Source organism: Tenrec ecaudatus, chromosome 13 (genome assembly GCF_050624435.1).
Source record: "Tenrec ecaudatus isolate mTenEca1 chromosome 13, mTenEca1.hap1, whole genome shotgun sequence".
Taxonomy (NCBI): domain Eukaryota; kingdom Metazoa; phylum Chordata; class Mammalia; order Afrosoricida; family Tenrecidae; genus Tenrec; species Tenrec ecaudatus.
Genome location: NC_134542.1, coordinates 69,482,003 through 69,506,912, shown reverse-complemented (window position 1 = coordinate 69,506,912; position 24,910 = coordinate 69,482,003). Strand labels below are relative to the sequence as shown.

The following is a 24,910-nucleotide window of genomic DNA, read 5'->3' as shown; positions in this document are numbered from 1 at the left end:
ATTCTGTGTGTGGCGTCACCATGGGGAAATGACATTTGGGTCAGAGCCTCTGGGAGGTCAACACCCTCACACGTCATTGCTTCAGTACAAACCAGGGACGTGGAGTTAATTAGTTACAAACTCGAGCACTGGTGGAATGCAGTCTCCAGCGGTCATGTCCGTGGAGTTTGGGAGCCTGTCCATAGATGAAAGATATACGTGGCAGGCTCCTGGCAGGCGGGCTGATGTCAGCTAAGGGGCCCTGTGGCCTTCAGGCTCCAGTGGCTGCGCTCTCCATGACAAAAGACAACTCCCAGAGGGCAAACGCTGGGGCGCTCAGCCAAGAGGAATGGCTGATGCACTGCAGAGAGCACCTTAAAATGCACCTTAAAAGAAGTCCGGGCCCTTCAGAAATATGAAACTGAAAGTTCTTTTCTAAGGCCTCTGTGGGCGTGGCGTGTCTGGCAGGAGTGAGAAAACGGGAAGAAAGAGTAAAGTAGGCAAAGAAACCTTGGAGGCTAGCTTTGCTCATTAGCATCAATTTGTGGTTTTTGTTTTGTGGAAATGTTGATCCAAACAAGCAAGACAGAACCAATTCCTGGGATGCTTAGAAGTCATAAATCCAAGATGAACTGACATATGGACACCAAGAGATGCCATAATTTGAGAAATAAGATTGTATAAAAGGAGACCATCTCCAACTATCCCTAGACTGTTGTTCCTGTACAGGACTGCAGAGGGCGTCCTACAGCCTTGGACCAAACATAGACTTCCAGACCCTGGAATGCATGCATGTGTTCTGGGCCTGTGGGCTTGAAGAAGAGATGACAGAACCCCATTCCCGCTTCGTAGCCGGGATTGGGAATACTAAAACATCCTGTAGCAGACAGGGCTGTTTCCTACAGCCATCCCCCAAAAGATGTCCATATGGTCCCCAGTGGCTCCAGCGATTTTCCCAGAGTGAAAGTTAGGTCTGGGGCAGCGCGACATGCATCCATTAATGCTAGTGATATATTTTCTACTGATAGGAGTCCCCTATCAAGTGACTACACAGAATTCTCTCTGCAGATACATTCCCGCCTGATCTAGTGGTTGTCTTCTTGCGTCCCCGCCTCCACCCCACCCCCACCCATGTCCAGAATTAAGCCTGGCAAAGCGGCACTGGTTGGACAATCGGTTGATGAATGGATGGAGTTGAATGGACGATACTGGAAGTGTACGTCGCTGCCATCTAGTGGTCGATAGAAGTAGCCTCAGTAGACCCACAAACAACAAACCACTAGTGAGAGAACTACGTGCCTACACTAGAAAAATGGCATCGCCCGTGGGAGGGCCATCTTACTATGTACCCGCGGCACAGGGAAGTCTCCGGTTACACTAAGTCATTCTCTTACATGCTTCCTGGATCCGGCATAACCTTCAGCCCTTTGGAGCATCGGCTCCAACGTCAAGAGGAGCTTTATCGCCACTGTTTGAATGTCGCTTTCCTAGATGTAAAACCTTACCATGCAAAGGATCCCTGGCGGTGTGCGGAGAGAAGCGTAGGGCTGCTAGCTAGGAGGTTGGTTGTTCAAGCCCACCAGCTGCCCCTTGGACAAAGAGGAAGCAGTCTACTTCTAGAAAGATGCATGGCCTCAGAAACCCCGTGGGGCAGTTCAACTCTGCTCTAAGAGTTCTTCCTTCTTGGCATGCTTGAGCTACTGAAACGTATGCAATGTGGAGGTAGTGCCGATAAAACTGTTTTGTTTTTAATTGTTCTCCTTAACTGCCTACACATTTTGGGTTCTGTGAGCCTGTCAGGTTTTCTCCCCATGTGCCCAAGACTGACAGCAGATGAGCCTCCGCAGAGTCCTTCCCACATGCCACACGGCTTCCCAGTCTGTCCTGTTACCTGAGTGCCGTTAGCGCCGCGGGGAGTCCCCGTCGTCTCCGGAACTAACTCAGAAGGGTTTACGGGGCTGCCATAATTCTCGTTCACCACATTCCCAGATTCCGCCGCCTGTGAACAGATTGAGCATTTTTAGCCGGTTTGAGGAGAGAATTCAGTCCTGGCGATGTAAAGGTGTTCATCAACTCTGCTGGTTCTTATTTGCCACACGGTTCTCCCCCAGCCGTGCCCAGGGGCCATTTTGACCGTGTGAGACAGACCTGGTACTGCAGGACTGGCCATCCCTTCCGCACACGCATCTGTGAATAAGCAACCATTTACAATAAAAGGGCAGCATCTCCCCAAGGACAGAGTGCAGAGGGGAGAAAGACAGGAACAGAAACAGGAGGGGGGGGGGGAGTAGGATAAGCGATGGTCCATTGAGGAAATCGCGGTGGGTGAGTTGAAACAAAGTGTGTATGAATCGTTGGATATAAAGCTCATGATCTGCTCTGTAAACCTTCCCTCGGTTCACAACGATTTTTTTAAGAACCCCCAACACTGAGACACCTCACACCTTAATCCTGGGAGGCAGCTATACACTGTCCCCAGTAACAGTGATGTATGTGTGTGCTCTGTTTCCCCTTAGTCCCACAGTCAGTTGTAGTTCTGGAGAAGAGACTCTAGTTCTTTCTTGACCAGCAGGATAACATAAATAATTCCCCCAATTCACTGGCAAAATGAGAATCATATCATTGGATGTTTGCAATAAACTAGTAACTTCAAAGGACTGCTTAAAGTAAGTTAAATTTATAAAACAACGATAGGCAAAATCAAATGCATACTTCTCCAGACACTTCCACAGCCAGGCCTTTTGCCCAAAGGCCCATGAATCCACACAAGCACAGCTGGGAGACGGCGTGGCTCTGCTCTCAGACCACCACAATCGAGCAAATGTCGGAATACGATGAGGCACACACGTACATAAAAATGTTTGCACTGCACTGTAACCTACGACAAAGGTCGGAAAGCTGTGAGAATTACCACAAGGTGAAAGAACCGTGAAGGGAGCACATGCTGGGGAAAGTGGTCCCAATCCCCGTGTGGAATGTAGGGTTGGCCCGACCCTTCAAGCAGAAAACAAAACGCAGGTCGTTGCCTAAGGAGAGCATTACAGGAAGGCCTCATCAGTGAGGTGTGCCTGTCAGCCTACAGTGTGAAGGTCACTCCTGCTCCCGTACCTGCACAGTCCCCGCCTACCTCTCGGATTTGCATGCCTGGTCACATACTGTTTGAGTGAAAACGCCGAACGGAATGCCCTATCTGTCTCACGGCGTGATTAAAGTTTCGCTACCTGTAAGTCAAAGGTGCCGTGGTGGCACAGGCGTGAAAGCACGCAAGTGCTTAAGGATTTACAGCCTTAGAAAGCCTATGGGCTGCTCCAGTCTCACCTACAGGGTCTGCAGCGGTGGGAATCCATGGGAAATGTTTCAAAATCTGGATACCAGATGATCAGGCAAAATGTTTTCATGATTCAAATATTTCTGACCTTAGGAAATCTGTTCCTAAAATGAGGAGCCCTGGAGGTGTAGGGGTTACTGGTTGGGCTGCTAACTGCATAGTCAGCAGTTCGAAACCACTCGCCACTCCGAGAGAAAGGGTCTTTCTACTCCCGGCGTTCGCCTCGGAAACCCACAGGGGCGACTCAACGCTGTCTTGTAGGGTTGCTTTGAGTTGGCAGCACCTTGACATCAGTGGAGTCATAAAATAAACGTTTCTATTCTGTCTTAAAATGTACCCACAGCCCATGCGTTGAAAAGCCATAAAGTGTTGACAACGAGTGAGTACATTGCTAAGGTGAGTTGTGTCAGCCGAGGAGGAATAGGCGAGCTGCGGATAGGCACTGGATGCGGTGCTGTGCCGACTGGTCCAGACCTATGGGGGAGTTCTTTCCTTCCCTCCGTGCGTCCGAGGAGCCCGGGTGGTGCAGTGGGGCACCAGTTGAATTGTAGTAGTTCAAAGCCACCGTCTGTCCCCAAGAAAATCTAGGCTTGCTGCTCCCAGGAAGATGCAGCGCCTTGGAAACCCACAGTGCGGTCTCCGCTGTCCGGGAAGGGCCCTATGAGTGAGGTGACTCGGAGGCAGCAAGTTTGATCCAGAGGTCTCTGTCTCATCACTGGCTCCTTGTATAGCTGCCTATGGTAGCCCAAAGGAACTTTACATATCCACCTGTCCGCTGTGGAGACATGGCGCCCTTCAGAAAAGCACAGGAAAAGCAAACATAACCAGGACAGCCCCCTGTGTCTTCCTTAATCCACTGCAAACCACAGCCTGGGGAGACCAGCATGAACTCGGTGTACACAGGCCTAAGACTCTCAAGAGAGAGGCCCAATAGTCACTCGCTCACCCACTCACAAACAGATGAGGGGGCTTCAAAGGGCCCGTGCAACAATGGCGTTAAAACATTATACGGCGTTTTCCCATGGACTTTTTGAAGCCCACTCATATCTGGAGGGCCTGAGGATGGGCTTACACCTTCTGCCCGACCCCACTCCGAATAAAGGGCAGTCAGCGGTCAGTGCCAACACTTAACAACTCAACACTGAGCAAGCAAGGGCTGTGATTGTTGGAGGGTGCAACGTCAGGCCAGTCCTGTCCCTGCAGATGGTGACACTGAGAAGGGGCCCTCTGCGCTCCCTGCATTCGGAAAGGGCGGTCAGGACGATTCTGAAGAGGGCGCTGCTTGGTAGAAGGCAAGCCAGCGACAGCAGCACCTGACAGAACGCGCCGCATGCTCTCTCACCTGTGTCGGCTGGACCACTTTAACAGCACTGTCTCTGGCTGAGTACATCGGGTTTTCAAAGATGATGGGCTGCTTCCCTGGCTCCATGACAAAGTGCTCACTCTAATAGGTAAAAGAGGGGGGTGAGGGAGGAGAGAGGTCACACCAGGATGGTCTGGTTCGCAGTATCCTCACACCTGGAGGCGTGCTAGAGGGTAGGCCAAATACACTTCAAATATGAGGTCCGGAGAACTGCCTTCCCTCCGCACCCCAAAACAGAAGCATAAGTCCTCCCTGGGGTACATCATGATTTAGAGTAACAAAGACACTAACGAGTCAGCTCAAGGAAATGGAAACGTTCTTCCTACTCTAAATTCTCTCCAATCCTTTAATGCAAATAGCTCACGTGGGTACCGGAGCCTGGAGAGCACAGACAACAGAGGAAAGGGCGGGTTGGCGGAGGAAGAGCAAGGTGGAGGGGCAGGGCCGAGGGGAATGGGTAATATATGCGGAGACAAAAAATTAAAAGGTTAGGGAATAGAAGGGCACTGAAAGCTATTTTCCAGAATGCAGTAGAGATGGGGCAGGGAGAGCGAGAGGATGCTCCGCGCCCAGTGTTACAGACGCGGGAAGTGGCATTTGAACCATAAAGGGAGATTTGGACCAGTCTGATTCTAAAATCACTGTTTTTCCCACCATTGGTGAAATAATACATGATATGGGGGACAAACATAACATCACCCGATAAACGTCAGGCATCATGTTCCGTGCCTGCAAACAAACAACCCCGCCAAGACCGTGCAAGTTTCCACTTAACAGCAGTATCTTAGAGTGGGTGTCAACCTGCGTCTCTTTATTAATGTTGTTCTACGCATTTCTGAATCAAAGCCTACCATCTCCCCTTTCACCACAGTGTGGACTTTATCCTGAGAGGTGTTGGGTATTTCTTCATCCACCAGGTGAATCGCAGTCTTAATAAAAAGTGTCTAGTGTGGGAGACAGTACAACTGGCCCACCCTCTAAGTAATCGTTCTGAAAACACTCACCATCGCCACTGGTTGGTCAACAGCCGCCTCGGGCCCAAAACCAGACACTCCAATGTCCATGGTGACATCTGTCCCTGATCTGAAGGTCACCCCATTTCCATGTTCAGAGGACTTGACCAGACTACTTAAGCTAGAAGGAAGCAGTGAAAACAAAATGAGCTCATTTTCTTTAAAAAAAATCATTTTATTGGGGCTGTTACAGCTCTTATCTCAGTCCACACATATATCCACTGTGTCAAACACATCTGTACATGTGTTGTCCTCTTTTTCAAAACATGTTCTTTCTACTTGAGCCCCTGACAGCAGCTCCTCATTTCCCCCTCCCTCCTCCACCTCCCTCCCCCATGTGGCCTAGATAATTTATAAATTATTCTTTTTTTTTTTCATGTCTCACCCTGACTGCTGTCTCATTTCACCCACTTTACTCCTGTTCGTCCCCCTGGGATGGGGCCCATACATCGATCATTGTGATCGGTTCCTCCTTACTACCGCCCCCCCTAACACTTACCCTCCTAGTATCACTGCTCCTCTTATTTTAAAACCATCCTTTCACCATAAATCTTGCTTACATAAAATGCTCGATTCCCAGTCTGAATTGATACACATCAAATATGGTGGGAGGTTCCTTTGAAATGCATTACCATAGAGCCCATTCCAACCCAGTGTAGACCTGAGCACACCACAGAACTCTCGGCTGGAATCACCAGGTCGTTCCTCCATGATGCCAGCAGGGGGGCTTGAACTGCCAACCTTCTGGCTGGTAGCTGAGAGCAAGCCACCCCAGGATGTCAGTTAACTGAAGCTGTTAAAGTGTGCCTGAACCCTGGAGGTTAACCACTTACAGGAGTGGCGTCTGGATGACCAGCACGCCGTGCCCTCCAGCCAGTGAGCACAGCCATCTGGCCTTGAGACTCGCCACTCAGGCTTCAGAGACACACGGTCATGAGGCTGCGATCTAACATGACCGCTATAAGTCCTCATGACTTTCTTTTCCTACAGATGATGTGAACGGTGTGCATGGTACCTTTTTTGGTGCTAAGTATTAAGTAAATATTTGCTGTTTCTGCAATTTTCCCATGTGCTGTCATTTCTTCTTTAACTTAAAAAAATTAACGACGTGATTAGCCTGGTCATAGCACATTGACTCTGTATCATAAAACTGACCTTGGTAACTTGGGCAGAGCAGGTAAAAGGGAGCCAGTTTTCCTATAGTGGAAAAATCCTCCGATTGCCAATGCACCCACGATGATGATGAAGATGACGGTCAACAGCGCCGCCACGGCTCCTATCCAAGAGGGAAGCACAGGATGCAGCACGTGTAGGGGGGAGGGCCAGCAGATCAGCAGCAATTGTGGGCGGGGACCACCTGCTCCTCAAGCCCCTGCTACGGAGTCCATGTGGACTCTGAGTGACCCTCTAGGACAGCATAGAACTGCCCCTGTGGGTTCCCGAGATCTCATCTCTCTCTCCCGGACGGCTGGTGGTTTCCGGTCCAACTCATAGCCCGCTGCACCCCCACCCCACCCCACTCCCCCAGGGCTCCCATGCTCTTCCCGAGACCGCGTGAAATAGAGCAGATGGCAGCGTTCAATTCAGGGGCCATGGAGTTGTTTCTAGGTTACTCGTCTTCTCAAAGCTTACTTGTTCCCGAAGGAATGCCTTTTGAAAATCCTATTTCACAGTAGCTTCCAGTGTAATCGCTAGGACACCTGAAAGGAAAGGGAGAAGCATTTACCCTCCCGTCCTGGGCTCGCATTGCACTTTCTAAGCACACCTGAGACGAGACAAGCTGTGCTTCAGTAAATGGCATGTTGGCCAATGTGGCCTGTGGGGCTTTTATTTCTCCTGCTGAGAGATGACAAGCAGAACGGCGGGGCAGTGCCCAGGGTACAGGGGGCACCCACAGGGTGAGTCTCATCCAATAAACCCGGTGATTTCTTCTCTAACCACGCGAATCTTTCTTAAGAGAAAAATGGAGACCACGATCATATTCTGGTCTGATACGCTCCCCTTATATCTCATCTAAAGACATCCCTCTCTCGTGCCTCTCTCTCAAGAATCTTCTTCCCTCCAAGTCAGTAGCCCCGCCTTTCTCTAGCTCATGGGCATCTGGTACTGAGGCAGGCTTGCCGCCAGCTGCTTCCCACGACCCCTGCTGCAATCCACAGTTCGAGGTGAGCAGGGACACGCTGCTTTCACCTCTACCACTGCCTGCGACCGAGAGTGTGGCCCCTGCGACATCACCCGGGAGCCTGGTAGGAACACACCATCCCTGGGGCTGGAGAACTGATGCTTGAACAAGGGACCCGGCTCATCCCGACACCTTTCACAGTTTGAGAAGGATCACCTTAGCTCTCTGTGCATGCTCCCCAGGGAGGCAAGCGTGCTGACATCCAAAAACGATCGTATGTCTAAACTTCCTCCAGGAGAGGCACGGTTACAGCTCCAATGTCAGCATGCAGACTTACTTGCACTTGGGGAGATTACTCTCATCGAAATAGCACGTTCCTCCATACATGCACCTGCATGCGGGGGGCATGGTGACAGGAGACTCGATGGCTGCAGGAAAGGAAAGCCAGGTCTGGGTTAGGGGTCACAGTCAGCAGAGCACTCCACCCCATGAAGACCTGCCTCTGGGCCAGCGGTGGTGGGGGAACCCCAATCACAACATTATCTTCTTAGGCAAACAAATTCTTTATCAAGATATGGTCTTAGAAGAGTAACTATTTGGGCGGGAGGGAGCGGGGAGGCAGCATGACATCATTTTGCCCCCAAAATGAGAGAGAGGGCTAGATACCAGAGCAGTTGTGATGAGTTTTAAAAAGAACTTGGCAGTAAAGGGATTTCTTAGGCTGTTTGCATTCTCATGTGAAGTTTTCAGAACTCTCCTCGCCGAACCCAGTGAAAGTCGGGTCCGAGTGAGGCTCAGTTTGGAACTGCAACCAAAGGATCAAAAGCAACAGGGGTTGGTCAACACACATTCGGGTTGATCCACACGGCACGGCTAGAGAGATGATGAACTCCCACACTGCCCTCACCCTGGGCCTTGCTCCCAGTTCAGCTACAGAAGTGCCATGACCTAGATGGACCACTGCCTGGAAGATGCTCATAGGCCTTGATGGGAGGAGCTTACACAGTCCTGGCTCAGACCCTCCATCTAGGTCTCCACTTAAACTTGACTTTATCAGAAAGGCTTTCCCTGGACACCTTGCCTCCCACCCAGCCCCAGCACCTCCCACCTGCTTTATGCTGCTTTTGTTTTCACCATCTATGGTGACTGAAGATGTTGGTAGAATTCTTCCACTTGCTCATGGCTAACTCCCATGGCTGGTGCATAAGTCTTAGCGAGAGCTGTATTGATTGGATTTCCTTAAATGTGGATAGATTTAATTCTATCACAGACAGCATTGTACTTCAAGACAGATCTTGAAGATGTCCTTTTGGATGATGAATGCAACACATGCCTCTCGATGGTGTCATTCCCAGCCAGCATCGCAAACTGATGGTTTTCTGATTCAAAATGGTCACTAACCAGTCCATTGTAGCTCATGATGCCTAGGGGATCACTCTTTGTGGCTTCCATTTCATTTTGAGGACTTCCAATTTTCCTAGATCATACTTCGTACATTCCAAGTTTCAATGAGTAGATCGTTACACAGGTTTCTTCTGATTTTGAATCAGGCCCTGTCATCAAATGAAGGTATTCCCACAGGCTTACTGTCTGTCTCCACGGCCGACTTTGCTTGGGGGAGGCTGCTCTTCCTCAGCCGCATTCTGAGTGCCTCTGACCAGAGGGCTCTTCTTCTGGCATGCTCTCTGACAAAGCCCTGCTTCCATTCCAGAGCTCTTCAGTCCATGCCGGTGTTCCCATGCTCTCCATAAGGTTTTCCATGGCTAATTCTCCGACGTGGACTGCCTATTCCTTGTCGTGTCTGCTTTCAGTCTGGAAGCGCTGTTGAAACCTGTTCACTTGGAGTGACCTGCTGGTGTTTGAACCATCAGTGACATAGCTTCCAACGTCACAGCAGCGCACGAGCCGCAGTCCGACAATCGGATAGAGACGTGGCTTAAAAGAAACGTTGAAGACGGTCTTGCCTATGAAGAGAATCCACAGCACTTGGGATGAAAAAGGAGTTTGCGGTGGTGCAAACAGGTGGGCACTGGAGGGCTCGTCAAAAGGTTGGTGATTGGAATCCACTCAGAGTCTCCTCAAAAGGCATGCCTGATGATCTGTTTCCGGATGCTGACGGCCTTCAAACCCCCCTGGCCCAGAGTTCTCCTCTAACACATGGGGTTGCCCGGAGTCTTAACTGACTTGATGGCAATCAACAACTCCTCCTTCCGGGTGCCAGCTCCTCCCAAGAGAAGGCACCTTTCCAAAGGTGACCCTCTTCAAGGGTCAGAACTTAGTTGTCCAGATCGGCATGTGAGAAAAGCAATGGTCATCAGTGAGGCCTCCCTCGCCCTGTTGACCCCTCCCATCTCCGAGCATGGGCTCCAACAAGGGCCACGCAGATCCCTAAGGCAGAAGGAATCCAGTCTGAGGTGGAGGAAGGTCTTACAGAAAACCTACTCTCCAAAATCTCTTTAAAAAACAACCCCGCCGTAGATTTAGGGGAACTGGGTCCGATCACTCTTTCTCCAGCACTTCTCAACTCATTCTCAGAAATCGCTGGGACATGAGTTCCATTCAGCTTGGTCCACCCCGCCTACGTTCTTCCTCCCTTTCCAGCCATCTTCATTTTATCATACGAGTGCATTCATTATCTGTCCTCACTGTATTATTGAATTAAATCTACCACCCCCCCTCATCCAATTAAAGTACTTAGCACCCAGGGACGCCTGCAGAAGGCTACACATGGACAGACAAGCTTTCCCATGAAACGCAGACATTGTCCTACCTGCGTCACACTGAGTGTTGCTCCCCTGCATAAAGTGGGAGCCTTCAGGACAGGCACAGTTGTATCCTCCCGGTGTCAGTAGGCAGAGGTGACTGCAGGCATCATCACAGGGATTGGGCACTGGAAAGCAGAGGGGAACAGGGGTTAGTGAGGTTAAGTCCTGAGACAAGAGTGAAAACGTCATCCTAGCATCTGCCTGTCAACTGCATTGTGACGCTGCCAAGTGGTGGCAGAGGCCAGGGACATTCCATCACCTTTAGGCCATGTGCCACCTGACTACTCATCCTCACGTACCCTGCTGTCTTCTCCAGCCGAGCCCAGTGACCCCGGGCTGCCCTGCTGTGCCTATGTTGTGCCCATGACCACACCCAGCACCTTTCCTATTGCTTTCACTGAGGGTTGCTTCTGCATCTCCTGGGCTCATAGCATAACCCCCCAAACGAATCAGAACGGAAGCAACTTGAGATGGCTTAAAAGAGCCCATTCTTGTTTCAAGCTTTTCCATGACCCAAACGAGATTAAACCCGAATATATGTGAAGGCACAATCCAGAAGGTGTGGTTTCCACCCTAATCTACCGAGGGGAGCTTTATTCTGGATTTTTGGTGATATGATAGGGAAGGCAAGGGAATCTAGAGGTATGATCTCCAACCATGGCTATGTATCAGAATCGTCTGGGGAGCTAGTTAAATGCATGGCCATCTACTCCAAGATGCTCATATTTCAATGGATCTGGGATGGAGTTCCAACACTGTCATTAAAAGCTCTTCAAGTGATCCTAGTCGCTTCTGGATTCTACGCTTGGCTATAAAAAGACATGTTGCAAAGGTCTCATCTAAAGCCAGTCCCATTGACATTTCTTTTAAACCTTCTAGAACAGAGCTTCTCAAGCTTTAATCTGTACACACACTACCTGGGAAATCTTGATAAAATTCAGAGTCTGACTCAAGAGGCCTGAGGCGGGTTTGAGAATATGTCTTCTGAATCAGCCCCCACAGGAATGATGCTGGCCCACAGGCCAGACTCTGGAGTAGCAAGGGGCTGACAGTGGTTCTCAAAGTGTGGTCCCTGACCCAGCAGCATCAAGTTCACGTGGGGATTCATTGGCAATGCTCACTCTTCAGTCTACCCGGGGCATTTATAATGAGAAACTCTATAGAAGAGCAAACTGTGCTTAACCAGCCCTCCAGGTGGTTTTGCCCCGTGTGCATGACTACTGGTTATACGGGGCCTGTTGGCTTCGTGGTTATGCACACTGGGTCGGGATCTGCAAGGTCCGCAGTGTGAAACTACCAACCACTGCAAACTCAGAAACTCACAGGAGTAGTTTTACCTTGTTCTAGAGCAGTGGTTCTCAGCCTTCCTAATGCTTTGACCCTTTAATACAGTTCCTCATGTTATGGTGGGAGTTATCCGCATGTGGGCGGACCCACCTGGAGACAGATAGAGGAGCGGTGTCTTGGTTCCTAAGACCCTCAGAAATATGGTCTTAGGTGACCCCTGTGAAAGGGTTGTTCGACCCCCAAAGGGGTCAAGACCCCCAGGTTGAGAACCACTGTTCTATAGGGTCAATATGAATCAGCATTGACTTGAAGGCAGGGAGTTTAGGATTTTGAGTTTTTTTGTTTTGGGAAGGTTTGAGAACCATTGGGCAGAGTCGACGGGAATCTACCCAGCTGCACGGTACCAGGGCTTCCCAAAGGGCCTTGCGCATGAAGGGCTTTTCCTTCAGCCGCAGGTTCTCCGCTCTCTGAACTACTAAACGTCTTTCTCGGCAAGGACCCAAGAAGACACCCATGTGGGTGTACTGTGCTCTGCCCATGAAATACTTAGACCACACGAGTGTGTATTACTGGCCGGGCCTGGAGGATTTGGAGATGGGCTGTAGAGGGGCAGTCACTGTCAGTTGTACTAGCTGAGTTGACGCCCTAAAAAAGGATTTTACTGCAATGCGTGGTCCGCCTGGGATCTCAGATTTGAATTCCAGCTTACTAAGGCTGATGCAGGGCCCTGGGTAGCACTGAGATCATGCGGATGGCAAGCTCCCCCTCCACTCCGAAGGGGAAAAGGTGACTTATGCTACAGAATTCAGCCTGGACCTCAGTGGGCTGACCGCTGGGCAAGATCAGAAAGACACTGAGTTTGGGTTGGACAGAATGTAAGCTCAAATAATTTCTGAACTTGGATGCATCCCCTGGTTGTTTGAACTGCACATGCAGTTACTTAATCTCCCAGGCTCCAGTTCCTTATTTGTGTGACAAGGAAAAACTCCTCTTTGTCCAGGTATTGAGAGAATTGATAGTAAAAAACAGATGTCCAAAGAGCAAATGTGACACACGGCCCACGCCTATTTCTTCCTGTCTTCCTCTCAAAGCTCCACCTTATATTTTGCTCCCTCTTACACTGAGGGGTGAACTAAAACCCAGGTCACCTGACAAAGCAGGGCCCAGAATGAAGACCATACGCCTAAGAGGAGAAGCGACCAATGCACAGGCAGGACAACGGGAGCTACGGCTCACGCATCTCAGGATGAGCTGGCTAGCAGACAGTGCTTCCAGGAAACTCATGCTGACCTGGCAACCCAATTTGCACTTATCAAGGGTCTAATGCCTGCTGGTCCTGTCTGCGAGAGGTATCGCTCCTGCACTCCAAGTAACAAGAAGGACAGAAATATTTTAACCTCGAATCCTCTAGGGGGCTGCACACTTCTCTTTGGCATTCAGTTTCATCTCTGTTTGGTGCACATGGTTAACACCAACACCTCTGTGTGCACCGAGAGGAGGGTCTATTATTCGGCATTCCCACTCTCCAACGGTGAAAACATTCATTTAAAATAAAGAACGTTTACAGATAACAAGGAACATCTCGTTGCAAGGTGTTTACCTGACTGATTGTATCTGCGTTGATGGAAGACTCGAACTTGAGTGAGCCAAGGGCTCACTGTCAGCACTTTCACTCTCTCTCCATTTCCAAATTTATCTTCCTTCCACACTTCTCCTCTCTCCTTAGATGTCCAGTAGATCTGGCCTTCGAAGACATCCAGGCTATACGGGCTCCTTACTGCTTACCCATGGGAAAAAATAAAACCAGGCAAAGTGGTTTAAAAGAGAAGTTCCCAGCACAGTTTCTGCTTGAATTCTCGAATGTAGCATCTAATTCATTCCCGAACATTCTGGTGGACTGTCATCAGAGAACTCAGCTTTCAGTACATGTGGTCATGAGAGTGCACGGCACTGGGCGATCACGATGATAAAAGCCAAACTAGATAGATGCACCTGAAGACCTAGCTGCACAGTGGTTATGCATTGGGCTGCTCACCACAAGATCAGCAATTCAAAACCACCAGCTGCTCTTAGGGGCAAAATTGGGGTTTTCTACTCCCACAAAAAGTTAATTTCATGGCAACTGCATTGGGGTTTTTGTTTGTTTGTTGTTGAGTTTGTGTTCAGGAGCCCTGGGGCTGGAGCAGTTAGGCACTCAACTGTTAATTGAAAGGTTAGCAGTTCAAATCCACCAGCTGCTCCTTGGGAGAAAGAGGAGGCAATCGCCTTCCTCAAAGACTGAACGCCTCATGGGGAAGTTCTACTTTGTCCAATAGGGAGCCTATGATTTAGTTCAATTTATCTTACTTGTAAAACACAGCTCACATAGCAGAGATTTTTCTCCCCCTCTGTACTAGTGTACTATGTACACTAGCATTTATTGGTCAGGTAGGAAACAAAAAAGTGGCAGGTGCTTTGGTCGCAGCTCTGCAAGGGCTTGTAAAGGACACCAGGTGCCCTTTTCTTTCTCGATGTCACCTCTTGTACGTATGCAATGAAGCGCACTAACATGGAGTGTGTCTAGACAGGGTTCTTGTACGTGTATTACTATTTGTGCACAAACATCTACCAAACAGCCCACCAGGAAACTCAATTATTTTTCTGCAGAGAATAGATTTTCTAGAATATTATTTTTAAAAGACAATAAGATCATAAATCTTACTAGTGACTTCATTTGCATTGGAGTCAGCAATTAGGAACTGAGGGTAGCTAAGAAATGTCCTTCTTTAAACAATGAGCCAAGAGATGGGAAACCTATCAGCTTCGAACTCATTGCTAACCTTCATTTGAGATGAGTCTCCGGTCAGTTCCATCATGATTTATGGATTCAACAACATTCTCCTTTAAGTCGCTCCAGTAGATCCGGTCGTTGTTCAAATAATCAATAGAAAGGCCGGTTGGCCAACCAAGGTCGTCAGAAATCAGGACTTGCCGATCCTGCCCATCCATCCAGGATCGCTCGATTTTGGGCTCTTTCCCCCAGTCCGTCCAGTACATCAGCCTGCAACAGAAGGGCTCTTCATTGTAGCACCCGCTCTTTGTCACAGGGACCAACCTGGGTGCTAAGCGGCACTGTTTTTAAACTTTATAGAAGATGGGGAGCGAGAAGGGAACGCTAACATATCTGTGAGCACTCCTTCCCCCAAACGGAATTTCCCTAATAGCCGGAACGACTGCAAATCCAGACCCTGAAAACATAGCATGACAAGGGCTGCCTATTCCTCAGTCACAGTCTATTGCTTGCCTCCTGTGTGAGATGGACACAATGCGGTACGTTAGAGAATGACACCATTCCTGTCCTCGCGGAGCTTATGTTCTCGTGCTTTTTTAACGTTTTAATGTGAATGATGCGAGTTTACAGAGCAGATCAGACTTCTCAAAGTCTTGCCCCTTTCCATTGCTTTTTGCCCATCTCTCTTATTCAGTATCGTCTTCCCCTTCACCCAATAAACTCCTATCTATTCCTTCTCCCACTTTCGTCAGTCTGTTTTTATTTAATGTGAAACCCTTTTCTTAATTTTTTTTATAACAATGGCCATACGATATTTGTTCTCATACAATATTTGTTCTCTTGTGACAAACTAATTTCACTCAGTATGTCTTCCAGGTTCACCCATGTCAGGATGTATTTCTGTGATTTATCGTTATTCTTTAATGTTGCGTAGGATCCCACTGTCTGTTTCTTTATTCATAATTTGTGATTGCTGTTTATTTATTCATGTCCAAGTTTGTTTGACATTCTTTCCCCGAGGGGCACTTATCATCTGTCTTTTGCCTTAGCCAAACCCACCAGCCAAGGAAGAAAGATGAGTCTGCCCGCTCCCTTTGAAAGAAAAATCAGTGAATAACATACACTCGAAAGTTACACACTTTCTAATGCCTATATGCAGCGAATCAAAGAGGATTATATAAATATTAGTATTTGACAATAATATAATAAAACCTGAAGCATTTGATTTGATTCTGGGGGAAAAGACTGATGCTCTTGAGAACCCACAGTTTCCTATGAGTTGCAATCAGTTAAGTGGCTGGCAGTGGACTTGGTTTGTGGTAGGACTACTTGGCATCAAAGAGTCTAAGCACCTGACATTCAAGAATTATCTAGATGAGGAGCTGGACCGGGCAGGTGAGATAAACGTGTTGAGTGGAGAGATGGGGAGAACAAGGCCCTATTTTAAAAGGTGGGCCTTACCCAGTTTCAGCCCAGACTGCATTGAGGAATGCAGGCCTCCCTGGTGTCAGTAGTTCCTTTGATTATTCACGTCAGAAAAAAATTAGAGAGTGGCAGCTACATGGTAAAAGATTTCTTGTTAGGGTAATGGAAATTTTCCAAGACTGAATGTGGGCTAGATAACACAACTCTGTGAATATAAAAGCCACTGAATCGTATGCTTTAACAGGTGGATTTTATGGCATATCAATTATATCCCAATAAAGGTGGGTTTTTTAAAGTAATATATGAGGTGAAGCTTCAAAGTTTGTGGAAAAATCCCATTCTCTTTTAAAACACATTTTATTGTGAATTGGGTGAAGGTCTACAGTAGCGCATTTAATAGTTCATACCTATTTTGTTTCAACTCATCCATTGCTACCCCTCAACGGACCATCTCTTATCCCACCTCCGCCCCGTTTCCTGCTTCCACGCCTCTGTCCTCTGTCCTCGGATCAGTGCTGCTCTTTCTCCATTATCTGTTCATTCCTGCCAATAAGGTGCCTCCTGCAGCCTTCTGGTTCGTTCCTTGTGATGTGGCATTCTTTTCTCCCTTATATTTAAGCCAGCAGTTGCTGAATAAAGCAACCTGTTATTTTAGCCATATGCCTAAACAGGGAATAGAAAGTTTTGCCTAATTCATAAGAGTTTTGTAGGGTTTAACTGATTCCTATGAGGGGGGTCTTCAAAAAATTCCTGGAAAAATGGAATTAAAAGATAAACGAATTTTTCCACGAACTTTCTGAAGTCCCTGCCTACATCCATGGACTACTTGGCATAGTAGCGGGCACACTGGACGAACACCTGAAGAGTGGGTGTCTTTACTGTCAAAGGATTGTTTCAGTGCACTTACAGAAAAAAAGAAGCAGCCAAAGACAAGCACTTTCACGGGATCCACTGGCAAACATCTGGAACCCAAGGGATCTTTTGCATACTCACCCTAGTTTGGGATTCACAACAATTGCAGCAGGTTGATCCAGTTGAGAGGTGATCAGCCACTTTCTGTACCTTCCGTCGAGCTTAGCCACCTCGATCCGTTGAGTCCTGGCATCTGACCAGTAAATATGCCTGAATGTGGTGGGACAACGTGAAATAATGGAACAGGTTAGACTGGCGACTCCTGAGGATGAAGTTTCAAGATAAGATCATCTAGTTTGGAAATTCTAGCTGGCAAGATGGCGTCTTGGAGACCCGTGATCATCACATATAGTCCCCTGTCAGGAAGGCCCCAATTTCTTCAGCCAGGGAACTACCTAACCAGCTGAATCCTCCCTCCAGGACCCAGAATAATGGGGGACGCAGCTCACATCTGTATGATTCTGAAGCATGCGCTTCAGGGAGACGTCATGAAGAACCTGCGTTTCCTCTTTCAGCAAGGGCCTTGCTGTAATCAAGAGGAATCTGGAATCGCCTCCAGAGATGAGAAGAAATAGCCAGCTGCAGCTCTCAGGCTTTTATGAGCAGAAAAAGTCCCAGGCGTTTCTTTATTCAATAATTGATTCCGGCTCAAAAAGAGGTGATGCTTCCAACAAGAAGGCAGGCCTGCCACTGCTTGGATGACTTTCAAAAGAAAATGTTGAAGCTGAGAGATTCACGGTCCTGACTCTGAGGCCTGGCTTTCTGGCAAGAGATGCTAACATGTGCCTCCTTTGGGCCTGAAGGCACAGTGGGGACCTAATTAACTTCTTCAGAAATGTGCAAGTCTTTCAGAAACACCAGACAAGTTTGTTAAAAGGTGAAAATTAATTTCTACTGCAAATGACTTTCCATTCTCCGGGACAGCAGTGAGTCTCTGAACTGGCTCTCTCTCTCGCTCTCTCTCTCAAACATTTTCTATTGTTGGTTCATTTCCAAGAGCATATGGGCTACTAGGGATGCTTCCGCTCCCATTCCAAGGAAGTCCCTTGCCTAGAAATGCCGCTCCAACAAAAGCGCTTCCTTGAAGAGGGGGCTTCGCAATGTCTCCGCCTCAGTTTGCAATCTCATACACCTATCTGATGACAAGCCTATGTACGCTTCGCATTCAAGGCTCATCCTGGGAGTCTAGACATTTTCTAGAGTAGAAGAGAACTCACATCTCTAGTAACTCAAATCCAAAGATGAAATGGGAGTCAAATTTCCAACTAGTTCAGTCTACACAGCCTGATCAACATGTTGGTGATTTCCCTGACTTTTCCTTGGCACACACAGAAGGCGAGCAATAACACTGTTTAGAAAACACCCTGGAGTCCTGGGGGCTGGAGCTGACGCCGGCCTGCGAATCCCTCAGAGGCACCAGGGGCTGAGTGGGTCGCTCTCTGGACCCAGCTAGACCTGAGGCGGCATGGAGAATGGCAAGGAGCACTGGTGAGGGAAATAAAAACAGGCGAGAGGGTGGTCAACGTACCTTCCAACCCAGTCCACTGCTAATCCATCGGGCTGCACTATGTATTTCAGGTTCAGGTCAACTTTCTGCACCAGATTATTGCCACCAGTTTCAGCATTCATGATGTACGTGCGTTTGATAGAACCAAAGTCAGAGCCCTCCCCTAGCACAGAGTAGTACACCATACCTGCAAAGGCGAGACACGTGGGTCAGTTTCATGGTAACAATGTCTGCTAGTGTGCTTGGAAAGTGGATTATGGCAAATGCAGTTAGCTTAAAATTTAACACCTTATCCTTTGCTCTCCCCTTTGACCCATTTTAAAGTTGCTCTATTTTTCATAATTTTGCTTCCTTTTCAATTGAAATTTTTCTCTATTTTATTTTGTTATTTTTAGCTTTTTTTCATATATGAATTTCAGGATGGGTGACTCTATCGAGAGAGTTATCATGGTTTTTGGGGGGTATGGCAGGGGAGGTTGGAGGGAAATGGGGAGCTTAATAACAAGGAGTCGGGAAAGTGGGAAATGTTCGATAATTAATTGTGGTTGATGACTATACAACTCTTCCTGATATGATTGAACTATTGTATTATATGTGCATTTTACCCCAAGAAAGCTGGTTTAAAAAGAAACCAGGTCAACTAGCATGACAGAGTTCACCAGAAAGGCAATGTTCACATCCCACTTTAGTTAGCAGTGACTGGGGTCTTAAAATCTCTTGAGCAGTCATCTAAAGTACAATTGTTGGGCTTTTCCTGTTTGGAGGGAAGACAAGTGATGAAAATTAAAGACACATGGACACTATCAGCCCAGTGAACTAATGGACCACAGGAACCTCAGTCTCCATGACTGAGATTAGCTCTGCAGTGCCTGGTACCACTGCCAGCTGCTCTGGAAGGGACCACATTAGAAAGTCCTGGGAAACAATCGCATCATTGTGAATGAGGGGGTGCGGAGTGGAGACCCAAAGCCCATCTGTAGACAACTGGACATCTCCTTACAGAAGGGTCACAAGGAAGAGACAAGTCAGTCAGGGTACAGTATAGCACCATTGAAACCTACAACTATCCTCTAGTTCATTAATGCTTCCCCCCCACCACCACTACTATCATGACCAGAGCATGTACACTGGTGCAGATAAGAGCTAGAAACATAGAGAATACAGGACAGATAAACTCCTCATAACCAATAATGAGAGTAGCAATACCAGGAGGGTGAGGGGAAGGTGGGAGATAGAAAGGGGGAACCGATCACAATGATCTACATATATCCGCCTCCCAGGGGGGATGGACAACAGAAAAGTGGGTGAAATGAGACATCAGTCAATGAAGACATGAAATAATAATAATAATTTATAAATTATCAAGAGTACATGCAGGAGGGAGGGAGGGAGAGAGGGAGAGAGGAAGGGTAGGAAGGAGGAAGGGTGGGGTAGAAAAGGTGAGGGGAAAAATGAGAAGCTGATACCAAGGGCTCAAGTAGAAAGAAAATGTTGTGAAAATGATGATGGCAACAAATGTACAAATGTGCTTGACACATGGATGTATGGATGGTGATAAAAGTTGTATGAGCCCCCAATAAAATTATTTTTTAATAGAAATTCCTGGAAAGAGTGGGAGGAAAAAAAATGTAGCTTAAAATGCACAATCATAAAGGAAACTAGACTTACTGCTCAGCTAGAGATTAGTGGAATCCCAGATTACGGAGAAACATAGACTCAGGACTATCGTTCTTAGTCCCCATTCAGGTCTGGAAATGAACTCACCCTCATGGCTACCTGGTCAGCCAAATACTAGACGGGTCTCAAAGGAGAGCAATAACACTAGTGATGTCAGTGGTAAGAGTCAGCTGGTTCGCTCCAGTTCGGCAGGAACGAAGCCTAATTTTCAGTTGAGTCCAGTGAACGGGGTGTTAAAATGGCACTTGGAACCAGGGCTCTCTCTAAACATGGAAGTCACAAACTTACGTTCCTTGCTCCTTTTTTGAACGTTCGCCTGCACAACCGCATTTTGGAAACACGGCAGTAATGTTCATTCTATCCATAGGTATGAAAATTAGACAGAGCTATGTTTGTAATACTTATTTATTCATTTCATAAAACTCCTTATAATCTTGATGAAATACTACATTTCTATTCCCTTAAGTGTGTTACTTCAGAAAACAAGCATAACCTAAGGAGAAAAAGTGCCAAACGACCAGAGGGTGACATGCTGCCATTCATGTCAGCTTCGTGATAAGCCCCAAATTCCCATGAGTGAATTATGCAATCACTAAAAGTGTTCAAAGACCTAAAAATATTGTCAGGAAAAGTGCTACAAGTTCAGCAGAAGCAGAAAGGGGTTTTGCAAAGAGGGATGTAATGAATTCCAGAGAAGTCGTCTGCTGCTGATCTGTCAAGCCCAAGGACGACTGCCTTTGGGTCGGCTCTGGAGGAATGGGATCCTGCTCCTCCAGGGAAAGAGGGCTAGGGATGAACCACACCGCCCCGAGGCTCGGCCAATAGCAAAGAAGCTTGCAAGTGAGGAAGCCAATCAGGAAGCACTAGGGGAATACCTTAAATAACAGTTAGTTTTTTGTCAGATGTTATTTAATACGTTTTCATTCATGTTTTAAAACTCTCTCTTAAAACATAACTTAGTTTTGTTTACTTCTCTTACTGTTCTTATTTAAGTATGAATTGTATGAAGTAATGAAACAACCTTTCAGTGCATCACTTTCTTATCCTTCGATGGTCCTCATGGCAGTGAGCCAATTGTAAAACGATCTGAATTCCACCACTGAGTGAGGTATGTACATGTTAGAATAATCCACCGTTTGGGATCAAACAGCAAAAAAAATTTTTTTAATTAAATTTTTAAAAGCCTCGGCTAATGGAGGACTAGGTGAGTAAGGCTCATGATCAACATTGTCACTTGCTCACAGTGCCTGAGAATCCTAACGAAGAATAATAGCATCTTTCCATGAACTCTGTGATGCTCCCTAGAATTTCAAGAAGAGCCTGCTCACTCTCACATGCTAATTCTAAACCGTAGTCTGGGCTGACGCTGTCGATTCACCAGGGCCAGGCTATTCTGAGTAGTAATAAAAGAGTCATCTAAGCGAGGAGGAGTTCAGCTAATGTGCAAACGAAAGGATAGTAGAAGGCAGGCACGTAAAAGACGCAGGAAGACCAGGATTTTTAAGATATGTGCGGAGCACCTGCCGCAGGCACCACTCTTGAAAGGCTTGGTGGACTGCATGACTAAGTGCGATATTGCAACAATAAATCTTACAGTGGCAGTTAGTCTCAGAGGGAGGGAGGCAGAACGAAATTGCTATAGATTAAAATATGAGGTCTTCAGAACCGCTTAAGACCGTAAAGTGAGTAGCTGAGGTGGAAGGCACAGGAGGCATGCTTTCCGCCTCCAAGATCACGCTGACTCACCTCTCCCAGGCGACCCACGGGAGAAAGGTGAGGCCCTGTGTCCTGAAAAGATGGACTGTCTCGGACACTCTGTGTAAGGTCCCGAGGAATCACAGTGGACTCAGTGCAGAGGGCTAAGTTTGGGGGCTCCAGACATTACTCCTGAGAGACGTCACAGCAGGCATGTCACTCACACAGTGAATTTTCCTGAACATCGATCCCGACACTATCTTAGATGTAAATGGAGGCACACAGAGATGAGCTAGATCTCTGTCTCCAAAGGGTAGATTGTGAGAAAAACACAAGGGGGATTCAAAATGTTCAAGAAAATATTCCATCGTCTTTTCATTTTATTTTTCCACAAATTTTTTGAAGCATCTTTTTTTCCCCATCGTTTTATGGGGGGGGTTTGTACAACTCTTATCACAATCCATGCATACATCCAGTGTGTCTTGCACATCTGCTGCCATCACCAGTCTCAAAACATTCTCTTTCCACCCAAGCCCCTGGAATCAGCTCCTCATCTTGTTTCCCTCCTTCCCTCATGATGATTTATAAATTATTATTATTTTTTCATGTCTTACACTGACCGATGCCTTCCTTCACCCACTTTTCTGCTGTCCATCCACCTGGGAGGGGGTTATATGTAGATCATTGTCACAATGATCCCCCTCCTCCCCCACCTTCCCCTGACCCTCCTGGTATCGCCATTCTCAACATCATCCTGAGGCGTTTATCTGTCCTGGATTCCAAAGCATCGTCTTCTATGGATTCATTGTGATGACCCAATGAAGCCCCTGCTCCATAAAGCCCACCCAAACCCAAACCCACAGCAATGGGGTCAACTCCCACTTATAGCAACCCAATATACGGTGTTCCTGAGACCATAAAACTTCCGGTCAGCCTCATCTCTCTCCAAAGGAGCTAATGGATTTGAACTGCCAACACTGGCAACCAGGATTCCTTGGCTTCAGTAAACCCACTGCCATTAAGTCAATTAGGACTCACAGTTTTGCTGAGGCTGACTGCCTTATCTGAACAGCTGGCAGGTTTAAAGCACTGATCTCCCGGTTAGCAGCCTCCCTTTGAAAGACTGCTGTCGAGCCTTTTCCATCTCCTAGTGACCTTTTTGGACAGAGTAGAACTGCCCGTTGGGGTTTCTGAGACTTTATGAGAGCTGGGTGCCCATTTCCCCCCGACAGAGAAGTGGCTGGTAGATTTGCAGCTCAACATATAACCCACTGGAACACCAAGGTCCCATCAGTAAAGGTAGGTATGAAAGACTCCGGGCTCATGTGTGCGTAACCAGGGAACAAGGACAGAAGGAATGACAGGAGATGGCACTGGAGTGGCATCTTTGAAGTCCCAGTAGGAATTTCCGAAGAGTGCAATAGCAGCAAAGAAGAGCATCTTCCTAAACAAAGACAGCGAAACAGTAAAGAGAAGGGGTCGTGAGGTGGTCCTACAGAGATAATCTCCAGTGGTGGATGACGAGATTTGGTGAGAAGTCAAGAAAAAATTGGCTGGGATGAAAGGTCATAATTGGTGTTAGGAACAAGCTAAATAGATGAGCTTCATCTTCTAGTGACACAACAAAATCCACTCCCTAAAATTTAAAGTAAATCGAATTCAACACCTAAAATTTAATTAATTCAATGAATACCAATGACAGACGTCCAGGTGTGTACTCACTGAGGCCTGTGCCCTCGTGATCCCAGTCATAGTCAAGGGCTTGAATGTGCTCATCTTCCAGGTAATCGGAGAATTTTTCAGAGGAGAGATTATATTTTCGAATTCTAATGTTGTCGGGCAGTAGTAACAGAGGAGGGTTTCCTGTCAATAAATGAAGAGCTGCGTTATGATTTCGTGTTCTAAGGGAGCCTTTTTATAGATAGTGATGTCAACAATGCATAGCAGGTACCCAACTCACAAAACTTTGGAGGGATCTGCCTCTTCCTGCTAATCACCAGAGCTGACTACGCACCCTGGTTGTAAAATCGATGACCTTGCATGCTATCTCTACTTCAGGGGGAGAACTTGGCATCGTTTTTGCGATGTATGATCACTTCTTTGTCCTTGGTTCTCTACTCCGAAAGAAGTTAGGAATGAGGCAAGACAAAGAAGGAATTTTTTCCCCATTTACAATATAATGACCTCAGTTTCACTGGTTTTTACTCCTTACTCCATTCTCATTAAGCAGGCAATATATAGACATTCCATCTCTCACAGGGGAAAAATGCTTAATAAAACAAAAATAAATCCATTACTATCAAGTAAATTTCAGCTCATAATGACCTATTCAGGGTGTCTGAGACTAGGGATCTCGATAGAAGCAGACAGTCTTGTGGTTCTCCAGCAGAGTGGCTGGTGGATTTGAACCTATGACCTTGGGCTTAGCCATCAAGTGCTTATCCACCAGGGCCATCAATCCTTCTGAAAATCTACTAGTGAGTTCTCATTCTTTACACTTTACTGGTAGATTTTTACAGGTTAATCAGCTCTATAACTTGATTGAGCTTCTAGCTAATGAGGGAAAGAAAAAAAAAGGGGGGAGAGCACCGCTTGGTCCTGATTTTCATCTAAAGCAGCTATTTCACTGCTAATGAATCTCAAGATTCATTGCTTGAAATTTTAAATTTTCATTTACTTGAATAATGTCAATCGAATCAAATTTAAGTAACTTTGTAACAGTTCATTATTTAGGACCTCTCTCTGGACTATTCTAATTTATTCTCCTCCATTCAAAGATTAAAACATTTTTAATTTGCTACTTAATTACCAGACAAACTATACAAATGCTGTCACCCTAGTTTTCATTCACATCAAAAAGGCTTGAAAGACAAACTATGTAAGTTGGGTTAGTAATGTGTATGCATTAAGAACCCCATTTGTTTGAAGACACCGAGCCGCCATCATACCTTAACTTACAGAATAAAGCCACTGTTTCTTATGAAGTCACTTAAACTCTAGCACAAACTCCTAATCTGTAAATCATAATGAGCTATACTCCTAAAGGAGGGATGCTGATTTAAATCCG

General features: G+C 47.0%; 1 protein-coding gene across 1 annotated transcript in view; it reads right to left on the bottom strand.

Moving 5' to 3' along the window:
- LRP2 (LDL receptor related protein 2) overlaps positions 1 to 24,910 on the bottom strand; it is a 208,528-nt gene that overhangs the window by 1,835 nt on the left and 181,783 nt on the right. The window contains exons 65-76 of the mRNA XM_075529132.1: positions 23,566 to 23,706; positions 18,493 to 18,658; positions 17,046 to 17,174; positions 14,677 to 14,897; positions 13,458 to 13,634; positions 10,576 to 10,695; positions 8,143 to 8,233; positions 7,316 to 7,383; positions 6,839 to 6,959; positions 5,675 to 5,804; positions 4,650 to 4,751; positions 1,871 to 1,978 (exon numbers count right to left, since the gene is read on the bottom strand). Coding sequence (XP_075385247.1) covers positions 1,871 to 1,978; positions 4,650 to 4,751; positions 5,675 to 5,804; positions 6,839 to 6,959; positions 7,316 to 7,383; positions 8,143 to 8,233; positions 10,576 to 10,695; positions 13,458 to 13,634; positions 14,677 to 14,897; positions 17,046 to 17,174; positions 18,493 to 18,658; positions 23,566 to 23,706 — 1,574 coding nt within the window. The remainder of the gene's footprint in view (positions 1 to 1,870; positions 1,979 to 4,649; positions 4,752 to 5,674; positions 5,805 to 6,838; positions 6,960 to 7,315; positions 7,384 to 8,142; positions 8,234 to 10,575; positions 10,696 to 13,457; positions 13,635 to 14,676; positions 14,898 to 17,045; positions 17,175 to 18,492; positions 18,659 to 23,565; positions 23,707 to 24,910) is intronic.